Source organism: Amblyomma mixtum, chromosome 2, assembly GCF_055824585.1.
Source record: "Amblyomma mixtum isolate Tamu chromosome 2, ASM5582458v1, whole genome shotgun sequence".
Lineage (NCBI taxonomy): Eukaryota > Metazoa > Arthropoda > Arachnida > Ixodida > Ixodidae > Amblyomma > Amblyomma mixtum.
In genome coordinates, this window is record NC_143013.1 from 269890646 (window position 1) to 269916380 (window position 25735).

The window sequence follows — 25735 nt, forward strand, 5'->3', positions numbered from 1 at the left end:
CTTACGAATCTCAGTATCCTCGTCGACGTTCCTGGCGATGACTGGAACTGGCGGGTAAAGCCTGTGGCTCTCCTGTATGTAAGAAAAAACAGAAAAACAAGGTTACGCAAAAAAAAAAAACTTATGCTTGGCATGAGGGTGTGGTGATGAACAGGTCCTTCTCTTTTTGAATGTAGTGCATGTGCGCGAAATGCACTCGTGTACACGGAGGTGATTATGTTGGGCCGTAGAGGAACAGACGACCTTTAGCTGAGCACATAGTTTATGCGTGGGGCAGGGTACATTGTACAAGAAGCATCCAAACGGGGGCATTTAGAGCTCGCTCGCTAGCAAGGCAAGGTTGCCCGTCAAAGGCTGCACTGAGACGTCATTGCTCAGTATCATCTCGAGCACGAAATGACTGCACGAAGTTATGACCACTTCACAAGATTCATGTTTTGTGACTTTTCTAAAAAAAGGAACGCAATCATCCATTGAATGGATTTCAACGAGCGTATCTGACGCGTATTAGCCCAGGAGAGGGCGAACTATCCGGAAGTTCCTTCTTATAACGGGTTTTTTCCCCTTCATAGTGAATAGAGATGATTGGAAGGCATGGCTAAAAATTATTTCGCTATAGGATACATCTCACCATCCAGCCTTTTAGTGTCAGTTTTGAGCCCCTGCTGCACTGCCGACCTAATTTGGTCATTAGTATTTCTGCGTGGCATCAAAAATTGCACAAATTGCAGAATTAAACGCGCCGGGTGTTCTTGGTGGGCAACATCTTTGTTGCACAACTGATTGACTTCTTGGTGCATTTAGGGAGTGCAGCTACCAGCTGACGTCACAGCACATACCCAAATACCTACACAAAAACTGCTGTTTTTTTTTTCTCTTCATGATCTGCAAACATATTGTATGCTATTGTTCATTACAACAGACACTCTCAAGTTTGTGCTGGTGCGAAGAAAACAGACTGCCATACCTTGGGTCTACAACTATATAAGTTGTTTGATAGTACTATTGCACTGTGTGTGTGTGTTTATGCGTCTATATATGGGGTCTAGAGAGATTAATATGTTGCGTTGACTGCGTTCATTTGTAACTCATTCATGTTTTTTTACTCGCTTTTCGCTCGTGCTATGACTTAATGCATTTAACCAGAAAATAACCTGATTTTTTTTTTCCTCCCTGAACACGGCATTGCTATGCAGTACAGGCTAAATGTGATTCTACTATCGCGAGCCCGGTTTCGCGTCACTGGAAGGCACTGTTTTTATGAGACAGCTAAATGAGACATCATTTATGAGACATCATAAATGAAAACAATCATTACCTCCTCCTCGAACGGCATGTTGCCTTTCGGTCTGTACTTCAACATAGCAGGCTTTTTTCTAACGCGGCTTTTTTTTTTTTTTTTCACGTGTCTCTGTTTGCTAGCCACAAACAGAGACACACGGTATGACGCGATGCGATTAAGCGATGCGTATTTGCCTTGCGATGGCAGGTGCTCCCAGTGGTGGATTCTGTGCGGCCCAGGATGCTCTTCTCGAGTGACCAATCATTAATTTAACTGCCACCTGCAACGGTGGGCAGTTCGATCCCTATCCGGAGGGTTACCTACTATAGGTTACCACTTGCCACCGTCATGTTCGTGATTTCTCGCTCAAAAAGCCTACGCCGACAACGCCGACAGCGGATTTTCAGGACAACGGGGCTTTTAAAGCTTCCGCGTTAAAAATACAATGTGTGAATTACAGTCACAGAATGCTCACTTGAGAGCAGAATCTAGTCTTCCCAACAGTGCCTAGTCGTTTCCTTACCTTGATGACGCACTCCAAGTAACGCATCTCTCTGAGATCTTCGACGGTGGCCGCCCGTTCGACGTCTCCTCCGAAGATGGCCTCCAGTTCCTCGTAGACCTTGTCCTGCGCGTCCTTGTACAATCCCAGCAGGTACAGTGTGAAAGAGATGCCCATTGCTGTGGTGTCATGGCCCTGCGTTGGTTTGGCGCGAATGAGGCATAGAGCACACCTATATCTCAAAAATACCTGTCCCCATATCGAGCTTTCTTTAGAGTAGCGAATAGGTTCTGCTAAAATCCACATGATAGAAAGCAAATAGTTCGTCATTAACGAATAATACCTGCGTCAAGCGCGCAAAATAAAGTGCACTTACGAAAACTGTCATTTGTTTAATGTGCACTCTAACACCGCGCTAAACGGCGTAACATAAGTGCACTCGCCGAAGTGCGCTCTCAGGTCAAAGTGCGTTCACAGAGCACACTTTGAAGGCGGAGTACGGAGCCTCGACGGCAGTGGTGTTTTGAGTATAAAATGAAATTATACTCAAAATGCGCACATAAGTTCATTTTACCTGTTAGGTATGTTCTTTTTTTATTTACGCAAGTGGTTTATGATAGTGACCAGAAAAACAACACATCACTAAAATGAGCTTTAGTCCGACATGTTGTTCGTTATCCGAATGCAGGATGTGCTAAAAACTTATCTAACTTGCTACACTATTTCCATAAAACAATTTAATGCAGCCGTGACTGAAGATTAAGTTATGTTCATTTTTATGCGCTCTACAGCTCTGAACGAGAACATTTCTGAAGGTTACGATTACAGATCGCAATTTCGAAAAAAAAAAAACTGTTTTCAGCCAGTCGCCGTTTTTGTATCTGCGAGCGCACTCTATTTTCCTGTTCAGCACCGCGTGGCGTAAAGTGCTCTCGAGGCGCTGAAGCACACACCCCGTAATTGCACTTAATTTTGCGCGCATGACAGGGGTACAAGTAATTCAGGAACTTACTATCTCACTTCTAAATAGGGTTAGTTATTTACTACCCTTGTCATATTTCAAGCCCATGTCAGTCTCACTGATCTTGAATCAGTGGCGTAGCCAGAAATTTTGTTCGGTGGGGGTTCACGTTGCAGTGCGGCCTCCTCATGGAATTTGTGGAGGGATAAAACGCAATAATAATAACTGCGTTGTTGTTGACAATGCCGTTGTGTATTAGATAACACTACGCACTGTCTAGACAAGTGAAATGTGTATTTTTTAAAAGTAAAAGAATGTATTCGTATGTCTTAAAAATTGTGGCAGACACAACTGATGCCAATGGTCGCATGTTTTTACGTATTCAATAAGTAAAGAAAATATCAAATGAAGTTTAGAACTATATCAGTCCGAAACCAGCAAAGCAATGCTTGCCGCTAATATGAAAAACGTAAAGGCTATGAAATGAGCAACTAGAGGACAAATATTCTAATGTATCTTTGTCGTCCAATAACCTTTACATTTTTGTACATATGCAACGGCCAGAGAAAAATCTCAATGGCGCTGTCCTTCGTTCCAGTGTACTGCTCAGCAGCAGCTGTCACCGGTCATGTATTGCGAGAAACCGCGCCGAAATTTTAGTCGCAGCAGCGAGCACATGCAGAAACGAGGAGTTATGCAAAATATATTTTAGAAGTGCGAAGATTATATGAATCATATATACACAAACAGTGAGTAAAGCAGAAATTTGGGCAAGTTGGTACGTATTCATTTTTGAAACAGCGCAACAAAGACGGAACGTGGAAACTGAGGGGTAAAGACAAACAGGCGCTGACTAACAACTGGGTTTATTGAAAAAAACACACAAATATATAGACAGAGTTAGGAAAGATTAATCGCCACTATAGTCAACTCATGCCACATAGGACGCCAGATACCCAATCTCCCCTTCGGAAAGGGCTACCGATGGGCAACTAATGCACGTTGTGCCCTTCTCACGTATAAGAAAAGCTTCAATAACTTCTCGCGTCATCTTATCACTATGCCGGAACACGATGTTGGTGTTCTTATAGTCGGGGATACATTTGCATTTCTTGCAACGAAATGCACATTTAGCGAGAGGGTCTCCTTCTGATTTTCTTTTTTCGTAATCTTTTTCATGTTTACATTTGCACTTTCTGCAGTGGACCGCCACGTTTGACAGGGGGTCTTTTTTTTTTCTGGTGTTCTCATGTTCCATGAGTCGCTTGTTTATGCATCTTCCTGTTTGGCCAATATATGTGGCGCCACAAGAGAAGGGAATTTGGTATACTACCCCTACCTCGCAAGGTACATAAGGGGAAACATGGCGCACCTGACAAGCCCTTTTGTTTCCCTCCTGCCTCAGCCTTACCTGTTTGCACATCCTGCCTAATTTCTTCGGGGCAGAAAACACGACGTCAACGCCATATCTGCCTGCAACTTTTTTTGAGCCCATTGGACATGCTGTGCGCATATGGAACCACTGCGGTCTTTTATTTTTATTTTCATTTCTTGCACTCAGCTGAGCTCCATACTTCACCTGCCTAAGCAATTTCTCCGCTGCCCTTGAAATTAGGTGATCCGGATAGCCATTCGCGCATAATCTGTTTGATTGGGCTGCAATGCTCTCCCCAATCATTTCATGGCAGGACTTCTTGAGTGAAGACTGCAGGCAAGACAAGATAATGCCTTCTTTTATAAGCTTGGAATGACCTGACCGGAAGTTTAACAAGGGCTTAGCCGATCTTGGCCGATAACACCAGCACACGTGCTTGTCTCGGGAAAACAAAACCAAATCTAGAAACTGCAGTTCCTTGTTCGTGGGTACCTCTGTTGTAAACTTTAGCCCACGCCCGTACTCATTAAACATTAAGAACATCAACTATCATTCTAGGCAGGCTGCCTGGCGGGGTAAACACCAAATAGTCGTCAACATAACGAAAAATACGCACCCCAAACTCCTTCGAAGCTTGCTCAATCACCCTGTCCACAAAACTAAAAAAAATGTTAGCCAATACAGGTGCAACCCTGGAACCAATGCATACCCCGGATGCTTGCACAAATGACTTGCCCTCCCACTCAACAACCGTTGCCGACAGGTAGAAGGACAAGATTTCTAAAAAACTATCAAGAGACACACCACATTTTTCAATGAATGCACTTTCGTCATTGTCCTGTGTGATGCACATTTTAACGGTCCTCATGAGCTCTGCGTGTGGCAATGAATAATAAAGGTCCACTACGTCAACGCTGAAAAACGTGCAGATCCCAGGGTTATCCAGCTTAAGGTGCTCCACCAGCACATCCGAATTCGGAATCACGAATGGGTCCGGCAGGGCCAGCGCCTCCAGTTGCCTTTGAAGATATCCTGAAACCACATGCTGCCAGGTCCCCCGTTCAGAGACAATGGAACGGAAAGGGTGGTCCGGCTTGTGCGTCTTAATGGTGAAAAAAATTTCGAACTTCAGACCTGCCGACTTATTGGCTGCGTCCGCCAGCTTGCTCAAATTGTGGTGTCTTATACGTGAGAAGGGCGCAACGTGCATTAGTTGCCCATCGGTAGCCCTTTCCGAAGTGGAGATTGGGTATCTGGCGTCCCATGTGGCATGAGTTGACTATAGTGGCGATTAATCTTTCCTAACTTTGTCTATATATTAGTGTGTTTTTTTTCAATAAACCCAGTTGTTAGTCAGCGCCTGTTTGTCTTTACCCCTCAGTTTCCACGTCCCGTCTTTGTTGCGCTGTTTCAAAAATGAACACAGTGTTTCTGCATATCACCTGTTCTCGCAATAAAGTTTCCATTAAAAAACTTTACACGCGGAGAGACAGACGATCCACGCAAGAACAAAAAACTATGATAGCAGAAGTCGCGATATGTACTTGGGCCATGCTGCGGTCGGTGACATTTCGAAAAAATTTCAAGGGGGGGGGGGGGGGGGGGGGGGGGGGGGGGGGGGGGGGGGTTGGGGAGGGGGGGAAAGATACTGCTGTGAGTTTCGTTGGTAGTTGAAACTTGCTTCCAGCCATCCACCTCCTCTAGTACAAAGACGATCGATCATTCAACGGTATGATCTGTGGTCTGTGAGTTGTGGGCGAGTCTCAAAAGTCGATACACCCCTGCGCTTCACCTGCCGTTATGATGCACACAGGTGCACCTGTCTACCTACTGATATGCCGTGAAACCGCCGTGAAACCACTCAATGCCTTTGAATAGCTAGTGCTTCCATAGACTACTCACCTCGAACATGAAGGTGTCCACTTCCTCGCGGATGCCCTCCACGGTGAAGCTGGGGTCCCTCAGGTGAGCCATGAGCAGGATGTCGAGGAAAGCGAGCCTCTTGCCGCTGTGCGGTTGGCTCACGCCCGGCTCCTCACCGGAAGCCTCGGTGGCTGTCACGATGAGGGACCGCTTCTCCAGGTACTCGCTCTTGCGGGACTGGATTATCTGCGAACGAGGAGGATATGTGAAACACGTTGAACCAAATGGAAAGCGATCTTAATTTTGAAATTGTGCAGTTCATTACTACATCGTGAGCCTATGTTCAGAGACACCCGTGGTAGGAGACTACAAAATGACGCTCTGGTTAATCCTAGGCTCAAGCAAAATGGACAAAAAGTGCTACGGGGTGTAGTTATTTGGGGACTAACTGCGTCCATTCGAAGAGTAGCCAGTACTCTCTTAGGGACTAGCGAAAAGGGACACGAGACACGCTGAGTCGCAGAGACTAAGCAATGCAGTTAGTCCCATTCTGACTATTTTTGCTTAGAGTATGCATGCCTTCTCACGACTGTGTGCAAAGATTTAGTACAACCGCAGTCACAGGACCATTTTGTTACAGGTATCTTGTGACGCTGCAGAAGGCTCCACTTACAACCTCCCGTGCCTTCAGCGGGTCAGGATCTAACTGATATTTGATAAATATTCACAGTTAAGAAATAAAAGTTATTCTTACGTGTTACAGGTGACTTCCAGCAACGCGTCGTTTGCTCGACACCTGCGCAATCACTATTTCTTGAATTAAAAAATAGAGATCGCCTCAACTTTCCTGGCACATTTCACGCAGTGTGTCCGAGTTAAAAGTCAACAAGATTTTAAGAATATAAGCGTAGTCTACGACGGCTGAGAGTCGCATGGCCTTGAGAGAAGTATTTTTTTTTCTTCTGAAAACTTAATTAATTAGCACTAACTAGCTAACTTTTAAATATTGTCAGGAATTAAGTGTGAATGTGGAAGTTGTAGATGGCCTTAACCCACAACCACGCAAGACTTTGGCACCAAGGTAGTACCTTTTAAGCAGCTTTTTTACCGGCCTTAAAAGAAAGCCGGCGCAATATAAAAGCTGCCACGTGACAGCGGCGTTACTTCACCTTCCCAAGATGCGTATCAGAGAACAAAGTTCGCTTTTTGAAAAGCGTTACCCCGACGAGGTTCTGCGTGTGCACTGGGTGATAGATAAGCATAATCTGTTTTAACGTGATAGCTGTCACGTGATAGATATGAAGAAGGAAGTTCCTAGCTCGCACTAGAAAGGCAAGGCTCTTTTCGCTTCTGTCTCTCACTCGGAAAAAAAAAAAACTATATGTGTGAATCACGTCCAAAAAAACAAACTACAATGAAAAACTTTTGCGTCTCGTTAATAATCGGAGAATAATGTTACGAATCGCTATGAATTGAAGAAGTTTCGCTACGTGTCTCAGGAGGCGTGCTTACACAGAAGCAACGTATGCCATGTGCAAAAAAATGTACGGGCCACTATGTTTTCTCCTAAGAAACTGTGTAGGGCTTTTGTCACATCGCCGATCTCCTGAGTTATGGAAGGGTGAGTACGATGTGTTCCACTACACCTCGAGTGATACGGAATGCAGACAATACAAGACAATTTACGCAATACGGCAGAGAAGCACAACTGCTGGTTGTATATTTCGACAAAGGTTGTACGTTATAATGTCAAGGTCTCTCAAAATGCGACTTCTTCTGCGCTTAGAAGGAAGTATGCCGCATTCCCGCTTTTCTGCTAACTGTTCGCATATTCCTCAGAGGTGATAGACCGCATCTACGGTGACAAATCTCAGGAGGAGGTCGCCTACGTAGACGCAGCGGGCGATAGACATAGTCAGTACACGACCGTCGCGGTAGTGAACGGAGCGGTAGCCTCATCACGGCCGCAACTATCCTAGGCACAAACACTGAGACGGCGGAGGAGGTCGCAATAGCACTAGCTTGCGTCGGTTCCAAAGCTAAATACGTCATAAGCGACAGCAAAGCTGCAGTCCAAAATTTTAGTAGAGGGAGAGTCTCTGCCCTCGCTGCCAAAATTTTAAGACAAGCGACATTGACTAGAACAATCGATATAATCTGGAACCCCGCGCACGAATCTGTCCGTGGCAACGAGGCGGCCCACGAGGTGGCTCGAGATCTCTACCACCGAGCTGCACACGACGGTCCACCGCTCGCAGATCACGGGAGAGAAGGGCGACTAATCTCCTGTCAGGAAGTTACAGAATATTACAGACAACATCGCAGGTACTTTCCCCCGCCTAGCATAACACTCAACAATCAACAGGCGGTGGCGTGGAGGCGTCTACAAACAGATGTCTACCCACATCCAATTCTAAGGAAACATATCATTCCAGAAATAGAGGACGATAAATGCAAGAAGTGCGGAGCGAGAGGGTCCCTCGGCCACATAATATGGGAGTGCAGCCAATCCCCAGGCAGGGCAAACAACATTAATAGTAGAGACGCCTGCGAGACCTTGCTCCGGAGCTCGGACCCTGAGCTCCAGCTCACCGCCGTCCGACTGGCTGAAGAGGCGGCCGCCGGGATACAAGAGCTCCTGGCCAGCATCTGGCGCGACTACCCCATGCGGCCGGATCTCTCCTGATCCTCCTCCCTCAACTGAGGGTATAGGACAGGGGAGGTCTGGATGAGGTAGTCTCATTCTGTTGGACAATAACGGTTTTTAACTCACTCACTATTCCCACAAACTGATCCTTCCTCTTTTGGATCCTCTCTCCCTCTCTGAAACGGAGAAGCCGGTTTCCGTCCCTGACTTTCCACACTCTCAACCATTTCGATGTGCGTGTGCCGAAGGGCGTGATGTGCGCATTATCCGCCAAATATATAAAGAAAAATATGAATTGTGGTATATGCGGACTTGCACGAAGACCAAGAATTTGGCGCCTACCCGTTCGGTGAAGCTGTGCAGGTAGTCGACGTTTCTCTTCACCTCCCAGCCGGACGGGTTGTTGAAGAAGAGCGAGTCCACCCACTGCCAGGGGCTCATGAAACGCGCCACGAACGAGCCGGACACGCTGCAAGCGAAGCATGAAGCAAAAACGCTCTCAGATAGTTCTCGTTAAAGGGCAACTGCACCACGTTTTGAGATTTTCACGATATTTAAGGATTCAAATCTACATAGGCTGTTGGTGAAGCACGCCCAGTGTTTTAGCACTAGCATTTAAAATAGCGACTTAATCGATGATTGAGTTTTGGCTTCTCCACAAAGAAGCGGAGGAGTGTGGGGAAGCTCAGCCTGACGTCAAAGAATGTATGATTGAATTTACCGCTGCGTCAGCCACACCTTAACGTAGGTACCTCGATGGATGCGGCCAAACAACGCTCAGCGGGTTTTGCCTTCGGTGGCGTTGGTTTTTGTTGCGGAAGCAACACTACGCTAGGTATGAGCGATTTCGCGGAGCCCCGGAGAGCCCCATCTGCGCATGCGCGAGGAGCGAGTGACGTCAGAGCAGCGCGGGTGGTGGTGGTGAAAACATTTATTCAGAACAGGAGGTGTTTGGATCGGCCCGTAAGGGACCGATCCTCACAAACACTAGGTGGAGGTCCCTAGTTTGGGACCCCAGTGGCGGTAGCCGCCGCCCGGGCGCGCCCGACCAAGGCTTGTTGGGCCTGTAAGTCGTGGCAGCCGAGCAGGGTCGCCTCCCAGTCCTCCCGGGTTGGGTTGGGGATAGGGGGAATGGCCGGGTCGGAGGGGCAGGCCCACACCATGTGATAGGTGTCCGAAGACACCGCACCACAGTGCGGGCAGCTGCCGCTAAAGGAGGGGTCAAAATGTTTTAGTGCTGCCGGGCACAGCAATGTATTGGTGAAGAGGCGGAGAAGAAGCCGCTCATCCGCCTTCTTGAGGCCTTTACATGGGCTAGGGTAAAGGCGATGGCTATCTTGAAAGTAGGTTGCGATATTTTTGAACGTATAAACCGGATTAAAATCGGGTTCCTGATCAGGTGGGGAGGAGAAAACAGCCCGGTGAGAGAGCGCGCGGGCGGCTGCGTCTGCTGCCTCGTTTCCTGCCAACCCCTGATGAGCAGGGGCCCATATGAGGTAACGGTGTGCGGGGTCCGTATCCCGTATGCAATTTTGGTATATTCGATAGGCTAGGAAGGGAGTGCTGCCTTGTTCGACGTTCCGACAGGCCCCTCGCGAGTCGGTAATTATGTATTTTGAATTGGAATGTGAGGCCGCGAGAGCAATCGCGACCTCTTCTGCTTGTGTTGCACTGCGGGCTCTGAAAGTGAGGCCGTTAACTGTGTTGCTGTTGTGAACTACCGCGGCCGTGTACCATCCCCCGTGGTGAGGGCCGGAGGCGTCCACGTAGTATACACCTGTTTTGTTGCCATAATATCGGGCTAGCGCTTCCGCTCGTGCCAGGCGCCGACCATTATGGTCTTCATGTGACATGTTTGCTGGAAGAGGCCGCACGTGGAGGGCACGTCTCCACAGTTCCGGGATGCGAAACCTGTCTTCCATTGGAGGGGTGTGTTGTATATGGAGTCGAGCAAGAAGGCGGCGACCCGACTCCGTTAGCGACAAACGCGTGTACTGGTTTGTAAGGTGCGCCTCCCGGAGCTCCCGGAAAGTATTCACCACCCCAAGGGCCATAAGCCGGCTGTTCGAAGTAGTGATGGGGAGGTCAAGGGCACGTTTAACAATTTTGCGAAGGATGACCTCAAGGGCATCCTCCTCTTGTTTCCGTAGGTGGAGATAAGGAGTCGAATAGAGAATTCGACTAGTTACGAAGGCGTTTGCCAGCCGCAAGGCATCCTTACTTCGTAACCCTCCGCGTTTGTTGGAAACCCGGCGGACCATGCGGCCCACCTGGTCCCCCACCTTACAAAGTTTGGCCAATGTAGTGTCTGGCCGCCTGTGTTTGTGGATGTAGAGTCCGAGTACCCGTATCTCATCACTTTCGCGTATGGGACCACTCTCGAGAGAAAGAGATATTTTAGTTGTGCACTTCTGTGAGGGGCGGAGGTGCACAAATTCCGATTTTTGAGGGGAACATTGAAGACCGCAGCGGCGGGCGTAGCGGTCTACTATCGTCGCCGCTGTTTGCAGGCTGGTTTCAATATCCCCTGTGCTGCCCTGCGTGGCCCACAGAGTGATGTCATCGGCGTACAGGGCGTGCTGCACGCCGGCGACACCACTCAGCTGGGCCGGCAGGTGCATCATGGCCAGATTGAAGAGCAGCGGGGAAAGTACCGCGCCTTGAGGGGTTCCCCGCGTGCCGAGTAGGTAAGGACCATGGTCTCTATCTTGAATTCGAATGTAGGATTGACGATCCATTAAAAATTGGCTTATGTATCTGAATGTGTTGAGGCCACAGTCGGTGTGACTTAGGTTAGTGAGTATGATCTCATGTGTTACATTGTCAAATGCCCCTTTAAGATCCAAGGCGAGTACGACCCGGTCATTATGGGGGCATTCGAGGGGGTCAAGGACTTCCCGATTGAGTTGCAGGAGGACATCCTGTGCGGATCTGTGTGGGCGGAATCCGAACATGGTGCTCGCAAAGACATGTTTGTATTCAAGATATGTAGATAACCGATCCCGCACCATCGTCTCCATTAGTTTGCCCACACATGAGGTGAGAGAGATGGGGCGGAGGTTATCTGTGTCAATTGGTTTGCCAGCTTTAGGAATAAAAGTGACCAAAGCCGTTTTCCATTCGATTGGCAGGGGGGTGTCCCCGCGCCAAATCGCATTGACGTATTCCAGGAGGGACTGGTATGCCAAGTCGGGCAGGTTCGTCAAAAGCTTGACGGTGACGTTATCCCGAGCAGCGCGGAGCCGCCGCCGACTCCTCCGCTGCGCGGGTGACTCAGAGGTGCCGTCGCCGCTGCGCCAGCTGTGCATTCTCCAGGAGGAGTGACGTCACACAGCGCACAGCTGCGGCGCTGGCGCCACCGCCGGCTCCTCCGCTACGCGGTTGACTCAGAGGTGCTGCCGCCGTTGCGATTGCCGTGCCGTTGCTTCCGCAATTCTACTCGGGATGGCCATGTGTCAAACCACAGTCAATTTTTTTTCCTTCAAAGGAGGCGTTTATGCGTTGGAAATGTACCGGCACCTTCGCTGACGTCATCATGCGGTTCTTGCTTGGCGTTGTGCGGTGCGGAGAAGCTTGAAGGCCATCGCGATTTTAATCGGCCATGAGATCACCGTTTCAAATGCTAGCCCAAAAAGACTTCGCATGCTTTACCTGAAAGGCTCACAGATTCGTCCCTTGTAAACTCGTCGATTTCTAAAACCTACGGAGACGCCTTTTAATATACTCCAGAGGTTCACCTATGTTTCAATGTCACTAGTGACGGCATTCGATAATGAGCCGCAGCGGTTGCCCAGTGGTTATGCTGCTCGGCTGCTGACTCGAAAGACGCAGCCTCGATCTCGGCCGCGGCAGTTGCATTTCGATGGAGGCAAAATGCTAGAAGTTAAAAAACCCCAAGTGGTCGAAATAATCAAACGCTCCTTAATACGGCGTCTTCATAGCTCGGCACGGCACGCTAGCTGTGCGCCGCTACTGCGCATCGGAGAGGAGAGAGAGAGAGGCGATGGAGAGCGCGTGGCAGCGGCGGCCGCCCCAGCTCGCTAGCTGTGCGCCGCTACTGCGCATGCGCAACTGGCGAGCGCGGCGGCGGCACCTCTGAGTCACCCGCGCAGCGACGGCGGCGGTGCGCCAGCTATGCGCCTTCACTGCTCCTCGTGCATGCGCTGTATGGCCCTTGCTAGGCTCCGCGAAATGGCTCGGCGAATAGCGTAGTGTTGCTTTCGCCACAGTAAAGTTTTCCATCCATCCATTCATGAAACTTGAAAATAGGTTTTTGAGGAACGCAAATGGCACGGTATCTGCCTCACATCTCAGTAGACACCTGAACCGAGCCGCAAGGGATAAAAGAGTGAATAAGAGTGAAGGAAGAAGGGGGGGGGGGGGGGGGGGGCTGTAGTGGAGCTCTCCGGAATAATCTCAAACACCTGCGTATCTTTAACGTGCACTGGCATCGCACAGCACACAGGTGCCTTTTGCGTTCCGCCTGCATGGTGGTGAAGGAAGGGAAGGGAAAACTTTATTTACAGTAATGGTTTTTCCTGCGGTTTGGGGGCTTCTTCAGAGACGTCTTGGTTCTACCCCCAGGAGCCTTCTCTGTCGAAGTCGTCCGCCTCTAATCAGTGGTCGGTTGCCCTCAGTCCAGGGCTCCGCTGGCCAATGCCGCCCGTTGAGCTCGCTGTACCAGACCTTGTTGGTCTTCGCAGCGGTCGCTGGACAGCAGAGTCTCCCACTGCTCCGCACTCGGGTTTTGTATTTTGGGGACCACGTCTATGTTTTGGCAGGTCCATGTGATGTGGTATAGTGTAGGTTTTTCGTCGCACCAGGGACATTTGTTCGTGTATATCGTAGGGTGCATTTTGTTTAGTATATGTAGGTTTGGGAAAGAGCCTGTTTGTAATTGTCTCCAAGTGACAGCTTCCTCTCTACTGAGAGATTTGTGCGGTGGGGGATATCGCATTCTTCTGCCTCTATAGTTTTGTAGTATGGCCGAGTATTCCCTGGGTGCTGGCGCGAGTTCCGCGGTCTCGTCGGAAGCTCGGAAAGTAATGTATCCTCGAGCTATCCTGTCGGCCTCTCGGTTCCCTGCAACCCCCGTGTGCCCCGGTACCCACACAATTTTGTGTAGGATCTTGTCGTTTTGTTCTTCCCGGTTTTTAATTCTGTCACTCGCTGCGAGGAGTATACGGAGCGCGTGACGACCTATCCTGCCATTCATGTAATTTCGGCAGGCTGTTTGAGAGTCCGTAAGTATTGTTAGTGACCGCCCGGTTCTATAGCCCTCTGCCACCGCTAGAGCAACGGCTACTTCCTCGGACTCTGCAGCTGTGCAGCCTCGGAGAGACGCGCTGGTCATTTCGCGTAAAGACGAATCGACCACCGCCGCTACAGCGATTTTGGTATCTCCTCCTCTCCAAGACGCGTCTGTATACACGGTCGTGGCTTGAGGAGCGTATGTTTTCTCGATGAATTCGGCCCTTGCTTCTCTTCTGCCTCGATGGAGGTTGGGATCCATGTTTTTTGGTATTGGCGCTACCTTGAGGGTCTTGCGAAGCTCGTCGGGGATCGTTGCATGGTGTGAAAACATTTATTACAAATGAACAGGAGGTATGTTTGGATCAGCCCGTAAGGGACCGAAACGCGGCCGCCTGTGTTGGTTTTGAGGAAAGGCACAGGACCTTAGGAACATAAACCTCCTCGTACAACAAAGTTTCTTTCTTTCGCTGGACACTTCAATTGCTCTGCGAGAGAGAGAGAGAAAAAAAACTTTATTGTACAAGGAATTCGGGGCACGCCCCAGGGTCCCCGCACGACCCCACTGCACTCAAGTGTTTATGTTCCTAAGGTCCATAACACTGGCAGCCTGGCCGGTTGCGATGGTCTGCACGGCCGGGTCCTCCGAGCGCAGCAGGGTCTCCCAGTCCTCCCAGGTCTTGAGGTTCTCTAGGTCCCGCGGGGGAGGGTCCGCCGGGCAGAGGGAAAGGATGTGGAGGGAAGAGGCGAAGGGTTCTGGGCATAGGGCGCATGCTGGAGTGGGGAAGGAGGGATGATAGTGGGCTAGAGTAAGGGGTGAGGGAAGAGAGTGTGTCTGTAGTCTGCGCCAGAGCGTTGCGTGTTTGTTATCTAGGGAGGGGTGGGGCGGGGGGTAGAGCTGGCGTGAGGCTCTCTATTATAGGCCTGCGTCAGCCCGCTGAATGAGTGCAATGGCTCCTTCGTGAATCCCCGATCCGAGGGCACCTGAGCCAGTACCTAACGAAATGAAAGGCGCATAAAGGGCTCCCTGGGCCACCACTGCTGATCCTACAGCCACAGTACAGTCAGAGATCACCACAGCGGAAGAGTGCCGAAACATCTTTCTTTGGATTTCATGATTAGGCCTCGCCCAAACGGGTAAGGCCTTTCAAAAATTCGCCTATAAGCTCATTGGAGTGCCCCTCCCCACGGTAATCTTTAGTAAAAGGCGAAAGATTAGTACGCATATGAGGTGAGGCCTGAGCGTTGGAAGCGAAGGGGGTGCTGGTAGACCCCATTGTCGCCGAGGTGCCAACGTACGCCGGTAACTTCATCAAATCGAGCAAAGACTTCGGAGGAATTCTGCGGAATCCGGTTGAGATCTTCCAGGAGCAGATTCTGTAGCTGACGCAGAACAGAAGTTGTACTGAAGTGCTACTACGTCGCAAGCACAGAGGCGCCTTTTGCGTTTCTCCTCCATAGAAACGCGGCCGCCGTGGAAAAATTGAAGATTTGTTTTGAGGAAAGAAAATGGAGCAGTATTTGTGTAACACAGCGGTGGACACTTGAAGCGTGCCATAAGGAAAGGAAAGTTACATTTATTAAGGTGTATGATGTGGGGATTGAGCTTCTTGGGCTACCCGAGTGTGCGCCCGCTTCCGCCGTTTCGTTCGTTAGAGGGACCCCCCGTGAGGTGTCCGCGAGCGGAATGCGGGCAGCCACGCTGCTTGTCCTCCCTTGCAAGGGAAGCTCTTCCGAGAACCGCAGTGAATCACCCTCCCTTCCGTTCTTCCCGCTTCGACCTCGCGTCCCCATTGGGTCACTCGGAGTGACAGTTGGGGGCGTTGTTTCGGCGAGAGGTCCCGAGCGGGAAATGAGCGGAGAGATCGCCACCGACTCGGGGAGCAGAAAGGTGCGTAGAGTTTGGCTCCCGGGTGCCTCGGCCTTTGCCGGGGGCCCAAGAGCGCGGGTGCTCTAACGTGCGCATCTAGTAGGTATGCTCGAGTCCAGGCCCGAACCTCCGGAGTCGTGTAGCCCGCCTGTGCGGCGCCGACGCACTCCGGATTCGGGAGGGCCTGATTTGGCTGGTTCTCCGTCATCGCCGGCCATTGCCGGTGACGACGCGCGATGAGCCATCGATGTGCGACCTGCGTCGTCAAGATGTGCTCCGCGCATACCCCATCCTTCCTCGTGTTGCGCTGCGTGCGATTTAACCCTTTGGTTGGCCGCGCGGCATGCGATCGCCCTTAGCTGTGCTGTCACGCGCGTATGTAGTCTTTGCTTTGCGCGTGCGGCTCCACGGGCCCGCTTTCGGGTGCTGCGGCGGGGCTATGGGTTGCACCGAGGTCTGGGGATTAGTGCAGTGTTATGTAATGCAGCTTTCTGTGTAATAATGTGCGGACGCCAATGCCCGAGGATACGCCAACCGGGAGGCGCGCACCGAAGGGGAACTGGACGCAGTCACTAGACGGTATGGAGCCATCTTAGAACACCAACGAGCCCTCCGTAGGGCCTACCCTCCTCCCCACAAAGACCTTAGTAGAGAGCAGTCGGTTGCCTGGAGACAACTGCAGACTAATACATACCCCAATCTGAGTTTACTCAGCAAAATTTATCCTTCCACATATGCCAACAAATGCCCGCTATGCGGTGAACACCCAACGCTTTACCACGTTACATGGGCCTGTCAGAAAATGCAGGCAGTGCCGATAAACAACACACCAACACCGGAGCAGTGGGAGGCTGCGTTGTCCAGCTCGAAGCCTGAAGAGCAGCTCAAGCTGATCGACAGGGCTTGCAAGACTGCAAAGGCCGCTGGGGCCCTGGACTGAGGGCTCCACCTACTCTTCGATAAAGAACACTTGTTGTACAATAAAGTTTTTCATTCATTTTGTGCTCTCAAATAACTGCGCCTTCCTTCCTTCGGAGCGAGAGCGCAGGCGCGCACCAAACGCTGGCAGTGCCCTCAGCTTGCTCTGGCCCGAACCCGCGATATGTGGGCGAAGTGCTACCTAATTAGCACACCGTCACTTGGATGATGACGGTCTCACAATATATATGCCCAAAAAATATGCGTCTGTAAGTCAGCACCTGTACTACGTGTTTTGTACGTTTATGTGTGCCTACCGAGGGGGTATGGCTGGACCGTATCGCAGGGAAATGCCAGTGAGAAACTTACACCTTGACTGCTTTGACGTAAGTAGAATCGGCGTCTTCCTGAGCATGCACGGGCACTCCCATCGCAGTCTCTGTAAAGAGGAAAATAGCCTGCTGCAGTTAACAGAGGACGAAGCATGAACTCACTGTAGCTCCGTAGCAGTCACAACCAACGACATTTTGATGTTCTATTTTGAAGTCTACTGTTCCTCACATGGATCGAGTAATTCCGTAAATGTCTTCCAAACCCTCCTCAATTACGAGTACTCAGTGGAACTGTCGGGGGCTCCGGTCCCGTTCCAAGCGGGCCGACCTCCGACTTTTCCTTACAACCTTTGAGCATTTGCCAGCCGTGGTTGCCCTCCAAGAGCCAGGGAAAGGCGCCGCACTAACAAATTATACGACGTTCCAGCAGGACCCCTCGTCTTGTCTATTAGTCCATAGAAATTATACAGCCAACCAGGTCGACTTAGACATGCAACTTGAATACTCCTATGTAATGGTGACCCTCGTTCCACTCCGCAAGCAGGACCCACAGCTACACATACTCAATGTATACTGCAATCCGAAATTGCCGAATGTATCATTCGCGGACCTCTTTAGCCGCGCGCTGAGATTTGCGGGTCGGGACCCCCTCTTGATTGTGGGCGATTTCAACGCCCCCGCTCGGATGTGGGGTTACTGCCGTGAAGAGAAGCGGGGACGCAAGTTGGCGGAGCTTGCGTCAACGCTGGGCCTCACTCTTCACACTGACCCAGTCCACTCAACTCGTATAGGCAACTCCGTGACTAGGGATACATGTCCGGACTTGACGTTCACCCGCAACATTCAATATGCAGACTGGGTCGACACTGAGGAAACCCTCGGCAGCGACCACTGCCTCCTGAATACTACGATTAGGACCCATCCTTTCACGCGACAAACAACACAAGCCCGACTCCCAGATTGGACCAAGTTCAGGCAAAATTATAACACTACCACACCCATACATGAGCAAGGCTACCAGTCTTGGTCACAACAATTGGTATCTGGCCTTCGCTCCTCCGAAACTCAAATTCAGTTCTTAGAGGCGGTCTCGGAAGTGGACAACCACCTGCCCCACCTCTGGGAGGCGCGGCATTGCCTCGTCCGTCGGTGGCGCCGGCAAAAGCACAAACGGAAACTTAAAGCTCGCATCGCCGGGCTCACTCAACGAGCGGCTGAGTATGAGGCCCAACTCGCCGACTCCAACTGGGTGGCCCGATGCAATACGGCCGCGCGGCAAATGTCAAGTCGGAACACGTGGCGACTCTTTCGCGCCCTAATTGACCCCACGCAAACACGCACACAGAAACTCAAAAACACCTCCAAAGAGCAATACACAGCTTTCAGGGCAACATAACTCAATTGGCGCACAAGCTCCGGGACCAGTACTTGTGCACCACCCAGGACCCCCGCGGGCCGGCGTACTCTTATGAAGGTTCTGAGAACGTTGAGCAGGATCAACCGTTCCAGCTCCACGACCTGAGGACGGCCCTGGCAAAAATGAAACGCGGGACCGCTCCGGGCCGGTACAAAATTACAGTCAAATTGTTAGCCAACTTCCCCGACCCGGCATACCTGTCTTTATTGAATTACATTAACTCAATCTGGTTTGGAGAAGTGCCACTCCCCATCGACTGGAAGACCGGCCTGGTCACCTTCATTCCTAAAGCTGGAAAGGCCATCAACACGGACAACCTCCGCCCCACCTCTCTGACTTCCTCTGTGGGCAAACTCATAGAGACGATGGTACGCGACAGGTTGTCCGAGTTCATGGAAACCAAACGCCTTTTCGCAGACACCATGTTCGGCTTTCGCCTACACAGATCTGCACAAGATGTCCTGCTACAACTCAATCGGGCTGTCCTCGACCCCGTCGAATGCCCTCACAATGACAAGGGCGTACTCGCCTTGGACTTGAAGGGTGCATTCGACAACATTACCCACGAGATCATTCTCACCCACCTCTCTCAAACTAACTGCGGTAGAAACGCCTTTCAATACATTCGGCAATTTTTAACCGACAGACAATCTTACATTCGAATCCAGGATAAGGAACATGGCCCTTTTCATTTAGGAACCAGGGGTACACCCCAGGGCGCGGTGCTCTCTCCCCTGTTATTCAACTTGGCTATGATGCGCCTCCCGACCCAGCTGGGCGCTGGCGCTGGTGCGCAGCATGCGCTGTACGCCGATGATATCACCCTGTGGGCCACACAGGGTTCCCTTGGAGACATTGAGGCTAACCTGCAGGAGGCGGCGACCATAGTGGACCGTTATGCTCGCCGCTGCGGCCTCCAATGCTCCACCCAAAAGTCTGAATTTGTGCACATACGCCCCCCACCAAAGTCCACAGCCAAAATTTCATTGTCTCTTGAGACAGGTCCAATCCCTTAAAATATTGAAGTCCGGGTACTGGGGCTCTTTATACATCAACACAGACGGTCAGAAACAACATTGGCCAAACTCCGTCAGGTGGGGGACCAGGTGGGCCGCTTGGTCCGCCGGGTTTCTAACAAGCGCGGGGGGTTACGATGTAAGGACGCCTTGCGGCTGCCGCATGCATTTGTAACCAGTCGAATTCTATATTTGACTCCATACCTCCACCTGCGGAAGCAAGACGAGGATTCACTCGAAGTCATCCTCCGCAAAATTATTAAGCGGGCTCTGGGCCTCCCCGTGAACACCTCCAACAAGCGCCTCCTGGGGCTGGGCATGGGGAACACTCTTCGGGAGCTCCGGGAAGCCCACTTGACCAACCAATACACACGTCTCTCGACGACATCGTCGGGTCGCCGCCTCCTTGTCCGGTTGCACATCCAACACACCACTCTTATAGAAGAGCGCGTACGTATTCCAACCCAATGGAGATGCGCCCTCCACGTGCACCCTCTTCCCGCGAACACGAACCGTGAGGACCATAATGGCTGGCGCCTGGCGCGGGCGGAAGCCCTGGCCCGCCACTATGGATCGAAACCCGGCGTATTCTACGTGGATGCCTCCGGCCCCCACCATGGTGGATGGTACACAGCCGCAGTCGTCCACAAATCCAAAGCAGTAAACGGCCTTACATTCCGAGCCCATGACATAACACACGCGGAGAAGGTCGCCATTGCGTTGGCTGCATCTGATTCCAATTCAAAAACAATTATTTCCGACTCGCGAGGGGCATGCCGGAACGTCGAGCAGGGCTGGGTACCGTATCTAGCCTACCGCATTCTCCAAAACAGCGTCTACACCGCTGACTCCGCGCACCGGCATATCGTTTGAGCTCCCGCTCACATGGGCCTTGAGGGAAATGAGGCAACTGACGCCGGCGCCCACGCGCTCTCTCACCGGACATTCCCCTCCGACCCTGACGATCAGGAACTCGAATTCACTCCCGCTTACTCTTTCAAAGACATTCTTTTACTTTATCAATCTGGCCACGGTCTTTATCCCCGCCCGTGTAAAGGTCTCTCAAAGGCGGAGGAGCGGCTTCTACTTCGCCTCTATACTAATACTTTGCTGTGCCCGGCAGCTCTCAAACACTTCGACCCTTCTTTCTCGGGCAGCTGTTCGCACTGTGCGGAAAAGTCTTCGGACATCTACCACATGGTGTGGGCCTGCCCCTCCAACCCTGCTATCCTCCCTCACCCCAACCCAGCCCGGGAGGACTGGGAGGCAACCCTGCTCGGCTGCTCTGACCTGCAGGCCCAACGGGCCTTGGTCGCGCGAGCCCGGGCGGCGGCCGACACCACTGGGGTCCCGAACTAGGGACCTCCACCTAGTATTTGTAAGGACTGGCCCCCTCTGTGTCAGCTCATGCATAACCTCCTGTATTATATCGGTACCTAAATGTTTTCCATCACCATCAGAAATAAAATGAAAATTTCACATGAAACAGTAAGGACGAGGTTAAATGTGTGGCAATAAAGTACACCAAACACGCAAAATATGAAAATGAATTCTGTTTTAAAATATTTTCAGGGTGCAACACGAAATCGCCGTTTTGCACTCATTAAAACTTCAATGACCAGTACACCACATACAATGCCTTATCGGATATTCGTAGGTTGTTATAGAGTAGTACATTTTTAATTTGGACGGCGGATTCTTACTCTCACTGATAGCAACCGGAACAGTCACGTAATGGCGAAGAAGTTACTCCCGCGCTACATTCGCCTCTAGTGTTGCTAGTAGCCACCCATCCATGCATTTGCTGTCGTACGAGCAACGAGCACATGTAACTGCACTTGCATAATTTTACTCTGCCATGAAGGTGCAAATTTCCTTCGGAAGTACGGCAGGTCTTGAGAGGCAAGTCGGGGTCATCTGACTCAATTCTACTGTAGGTTAAGCTCTGTTTGAATGTGGGCCGACTTTTGCACTCAGACCAGATAAAAGCAGCATTTTAGGTTCCAACCTTGTCCGTTCCACCATTGTATCTCCTAAGCTTCCAATGTAATTGCGCAATGCAGCAAGTTGTTTCTCTCATGAATGCGTGCGCATCGAGCCAAAATCTTGTGCTAGCGGTCACTAAGCCATGCATCATCATCATCATCATCATCATCATCATCAACCTAGCTACGCCCACTGCAGGGCAAAGGCCTCTCCCATGTCTCTCCAATTAACCCTGTCCTTCGCCAGCCGCGGCCACCGTATTCCCGCAAATTTCTTAATCTCACCCGCCCACCTAATTTTCTGCCGCCCCCTGCTACGCTTGCCTTCTTTTGGAATCCACTCCGTTACCCTTAGCGACCAGCGGTTATCTTGCCTTCGCATTAAATTGGCGTCCGCCGTTCCGAGCCCACAGAACTCGGACGCAATGGAGAGCGACGCGGAGATATCGCCTGCCCTCGTGACAGCCATCTCCGCGATGGAATAGCGCTTAACCTCTAAACTGCGATCTATGATCGAGACAGCCATGGACCAGATCTTGACAAAGGTTAAATCTGCCGTCTTCGCAGTGGTATCGAAACACATCTTGGACAACCCCCGCCTCCTCTGTCGGACGGGGCCCATTAGGGACGTATCCCGTCCTTCAAAATTCAATCGTCTCATTATTGATTCGGACAATGAAGACAGCTGCCCGCTCCTTCCGTCATTACCTCGTTGATGGCGCCATTAAGTAGCTGGCTCTGGGGCAGCCAATCCCTCTTCCTACCCCCTAAAAATTTTAAATCATGGCGAGACACCTTAATCAAAGCAGTTCCGCCATCTCTAATTCGGCCATGTCAACTACAATAACACAATGGAACTGTAGAGGCTTTAAAGACCGCACTAAGCGAGCCAATTTCCGCCTCTACCTTGAAACCTTCGAGTCCCTACCAGCCGTGGTTGCCCTCCAGGAGCCAGGCCTGAGCGCCACACTTTCAAATTACACGACGTTCCAACAGGATCCCGCGTCTTGTCTTCTCGTTCACAAAGCCTACAGAGCCAACTTAATAGATCTCGACCTCCAGCTCGAGTATTCCTATGTAATGGTGACTATCCTACCACTCCACCGCAGGGACCCGCCGTTGCATATACTCAACGTGTACTGCTCTCCCAAACTCAAGCGAGTGACTTTTGCGGACCTCTTTAGCCGCGCGCTGAGAGTTGCGGGTCGCGATCCCCTGCTGATTGTGGGCTACTTTAACGCTCCCATTCAGCTGTGGGGGTATCGCAAGGAGGAGTCGCGCGGACGTAAGCTGGCGGAACTTGCGTCCACGTTGGGCCTCACCCTCCACACGAACCCCGTCCACCCAACACGGCTAGAGAATTCTGTGACACGGGATACGTGTCCGGACTTAACCTTCACTCGCAACATACGACACGCAGACTGGCTCAACACCGAGGAGACCCTCGGAAGTGACCACTGCATACTTAACACTACACTAGGCCCGCGCCCCCACAAGCGTCCCAGAACACAAGCCCGTATCGCAGATTGGACGAAATTCAGGCAAAATTTTCACTCACTTGATAATACACCCATTTCGGAGCAAGGATACCCGGCATGGTCCCAACAGCTGCTGACACACCTTTTCTCGCATGAAACTCAGATCCAGCTCTCAGAGGCGGTCACGGACGTGTATAACCACCTTCTACACCTCTGGGAAGCCCGTCGCAGCCTCGTCCACCGTTGGCGACGCCAGAAACATAATAGAAAGCTTAAAGCTCAAATTGCCGAGCTTACCTAGAAAGCGGCAGAGTACGCGGCCCAACTCGCCGACTTCAACTGGGTGGATAGATGTAACACGGCAGAGCGACAAATGTCCAGCCGCAACACGTGGCGTCTCTTTCGAGCCCTAATCGACCCAACTCAAACATGAACAGAAGCACAAAAACATTTGCAGCGAGCCATGCATGCTTTCCCTGGCAACACAACTCAACTGGCACAGAATCTTCGGGACCAGTATCTGTGTACAGCCCAATACCCCCGTAGATCTGCGTACTCTTATGCAGGCAAGAAGAACACGGAGCTGGATCAATCTTTCCAGCTCCATGATCTGCGGGCGGCTCTCGCTAAAATGAAACGGCGTACTGCGCCAGGAAGAGATAAGGTCATCGTCAAGGTTTTGACGAACCTGTCCGACTTGGCATACCAGTCGCTCCTCGACTACATCAATGCAATTTGGCGCGGGTACAATCCCCTGCCAATTGACTGGAAAACGGATCTGGTCACTTTTATCCCTAAAACAGGCAAAGCAGTTGACACAGATAACCTCCGCCCCATCTCTCTCACCTCTTGTGTGGGCAAACTAATGGAGCCGATGGTGTGGGATCGGTTATCTGCATATCTTGAACACAAACATGTCTTTGCGAGCACCATGTTCGGATTCCGCCCACACAGATCCGCACAAGATATCCTCCTGAAACTTAATCGGGAAGTCCTTGACCCCCTCGAATGCCCCCATAATGACCGCGTAGTACTCGCCATGGACCTCAAAGGGGCATTTGACAATGTAACACACGAGATCACACTCACTAACCTAAGGCAGACCGACTGTGGCCTCAACACATTCCGATACATATGCCAATTTTTTTTAGTGGATCGTCAATCCTACATCCGCATCCAAGTTAGAGAGCATGGTCCTTACCTACTCGGCACGCGGGGAACCCCCAAGGGGCGGTACTTTCCCCGCTGCTCTTCAATCTGGCTATGATGCACCTGCCGGCACAACTGGATGGTGTCGCCTGCGTGCAGCACGCCCTGTACGCCGATGACATAACCATATGGGCCACGCAGGGCAGCACAGGAGACATTGAAACCAGCCTGCAAACAGCGGCGACGATAGTAGACCGCTACGCCCGCCGCTGCGGTCTTCAATGTTCCCCTAAAAAACGGAATTTGTGCACCTCCGCCCCTTACAGAAGTGCACAACTAAAATCTCTCTTTCTCTTGAGAGTGGTCCCATACGCGAAAGTGACGAGATACGGGTACTAGGACTCTACATCCTCAAACAATGATGCCCAGACACTACATTGGCCAAACTCCGAAAGGTGGGAGACCAGGTGGGCCATATGGTCCGCCGGATTTCCAACAAACAAGGGAGGTTACGAAGTAAAGATGCCTTGCGGCTGGCAAACGCCTTTGTAACCAGTCGAATTCTCTATTCGACTCATTATCTCCACCTACGGAAACAAGAGGAGGATGCCCTTGAGGTCATCCTTCGCAAAATTGTTAAACGTGCCCTTGACCTCCCCATCACTACTTCGAACAGCCGGCTTATGGCCCTTGGGGTGGTGAATACTTTCCGGGAGCTCCGGGAGGCGCACCTCACAAACCAGTACACGCGTTTGTCGCTAACGGAGTCGGGTCGCCGCCTTCTTGCTCGACTCCATATACAACACACCCCTCCAATGGAAGACAGGTTTCGCATCCCGGAACTGTGGAGACGTGCCCTCCACGTGCGGCCTCTTCCAGCAAACATGTCACATGAAGACCATAATGGTCGGCGCCTGGCACGAGCGGAAGCGCTAGCCCGATATTATGGCAACAAAACAGGTGTATACTACGTGGACGCCTCCGGCCCTCACCACGGGGGATGGTACACGGCCGCGGTAGTTCACAACAGCAACACAGTTAACGGCCTCACCTTCAGAGCCCGAAGTGCAACACAAGCAGAAGAGGTCGCGATTACTCTCACATTCCGATTCAAAATACATAATCACCGACTCGCGAGGGGCCTGTCGGAACGTCGAACTAGGCTGCACTCCCTTCCTAGCCTATCGAATCTACCAAAATTGCATACGGGATACGGACCCCGTACACCGTTACCTTATTGGGCCCCTGCTCATCAGGGGTTGGCAGGAAACGAGGCAGCAGACGAAGCCGCCCGCGCGCTCTCTCACCGGGCTGATTTCTCCTCCCAGCCCGATCAGGAACCCGATTTTAATCCGATGTATACATTCAAAGAAATTACAACCTACTATCAAAACAGTCATCACCTTTACCCTAGCCCACGTAAGGCCTGAAGAATGCGGATGAGCGGCTCCTTCTGCGCCTTCTCACCAATACATTACTGTGCCCGGCAGCACTAAGACATTTTGACCCCTCCTTTAACGGCAGCTGTCCGGACTGTAGTGCGGTGTCTTCTGACACCTATCACATGGTGTGGGCCTGCCCCTCCAACCCCGCTATTCCCCCCATCCCCAAACCAACCCGGGAGGACTGGGAGGCGACCCTGCTCGGCTGCCACGACTTGCAGGCCCAACAAGCCTTAGTTGGACGCGCC

General features: G+C 51.3%; 1 protein-coding gene and 1 non-coding gene across 2 annotated transcripts in view; both read right to left on the reverse strand.

Annotated features, from left to right (window-relative positions):
• The window catches only part of LOC149363980 (cytochrome P450 4V2-like), a 46205-nt gene that overhangs the window by 11370 nt on the left and 9100 nt on the right, over positions 1 to 25735 (reverse strand). Inside the window, exons 5-9 of the mRNA XM_089573966.1 lie at positions 17038 to 17107; positions 8973 to 9099; positions 6023 to 6229; positions 1806 to 1979; positions 6 to 72 (exon numbers count right to left, since the gene is read on the reverse strand). Of these exons, the coding sequence (XP_089430092.1) occupies positions 6 to 72; positions 1806 to 1979; positions 6023 to 6229; positions 8973 to 9099; positions 17038 to 17107 (645 nt within the window). The remainder of the gene's footprint in view (positions 1 to 5; positions 73 to 1805; positions 1980 to 6022; positions 6230 to 8972; positions 9100 to 17037; positions 17108 to 25735) is intronic.
• LOC149363981 (U5 spliceosomal RNA) lies at positions 15006 to 15126 on the reverse strand. The gene has a single exon (XR_016289285.1). It is a non-coding gene; the product is annotated as a U5 spliceosomal RNA (small nuclear RNA).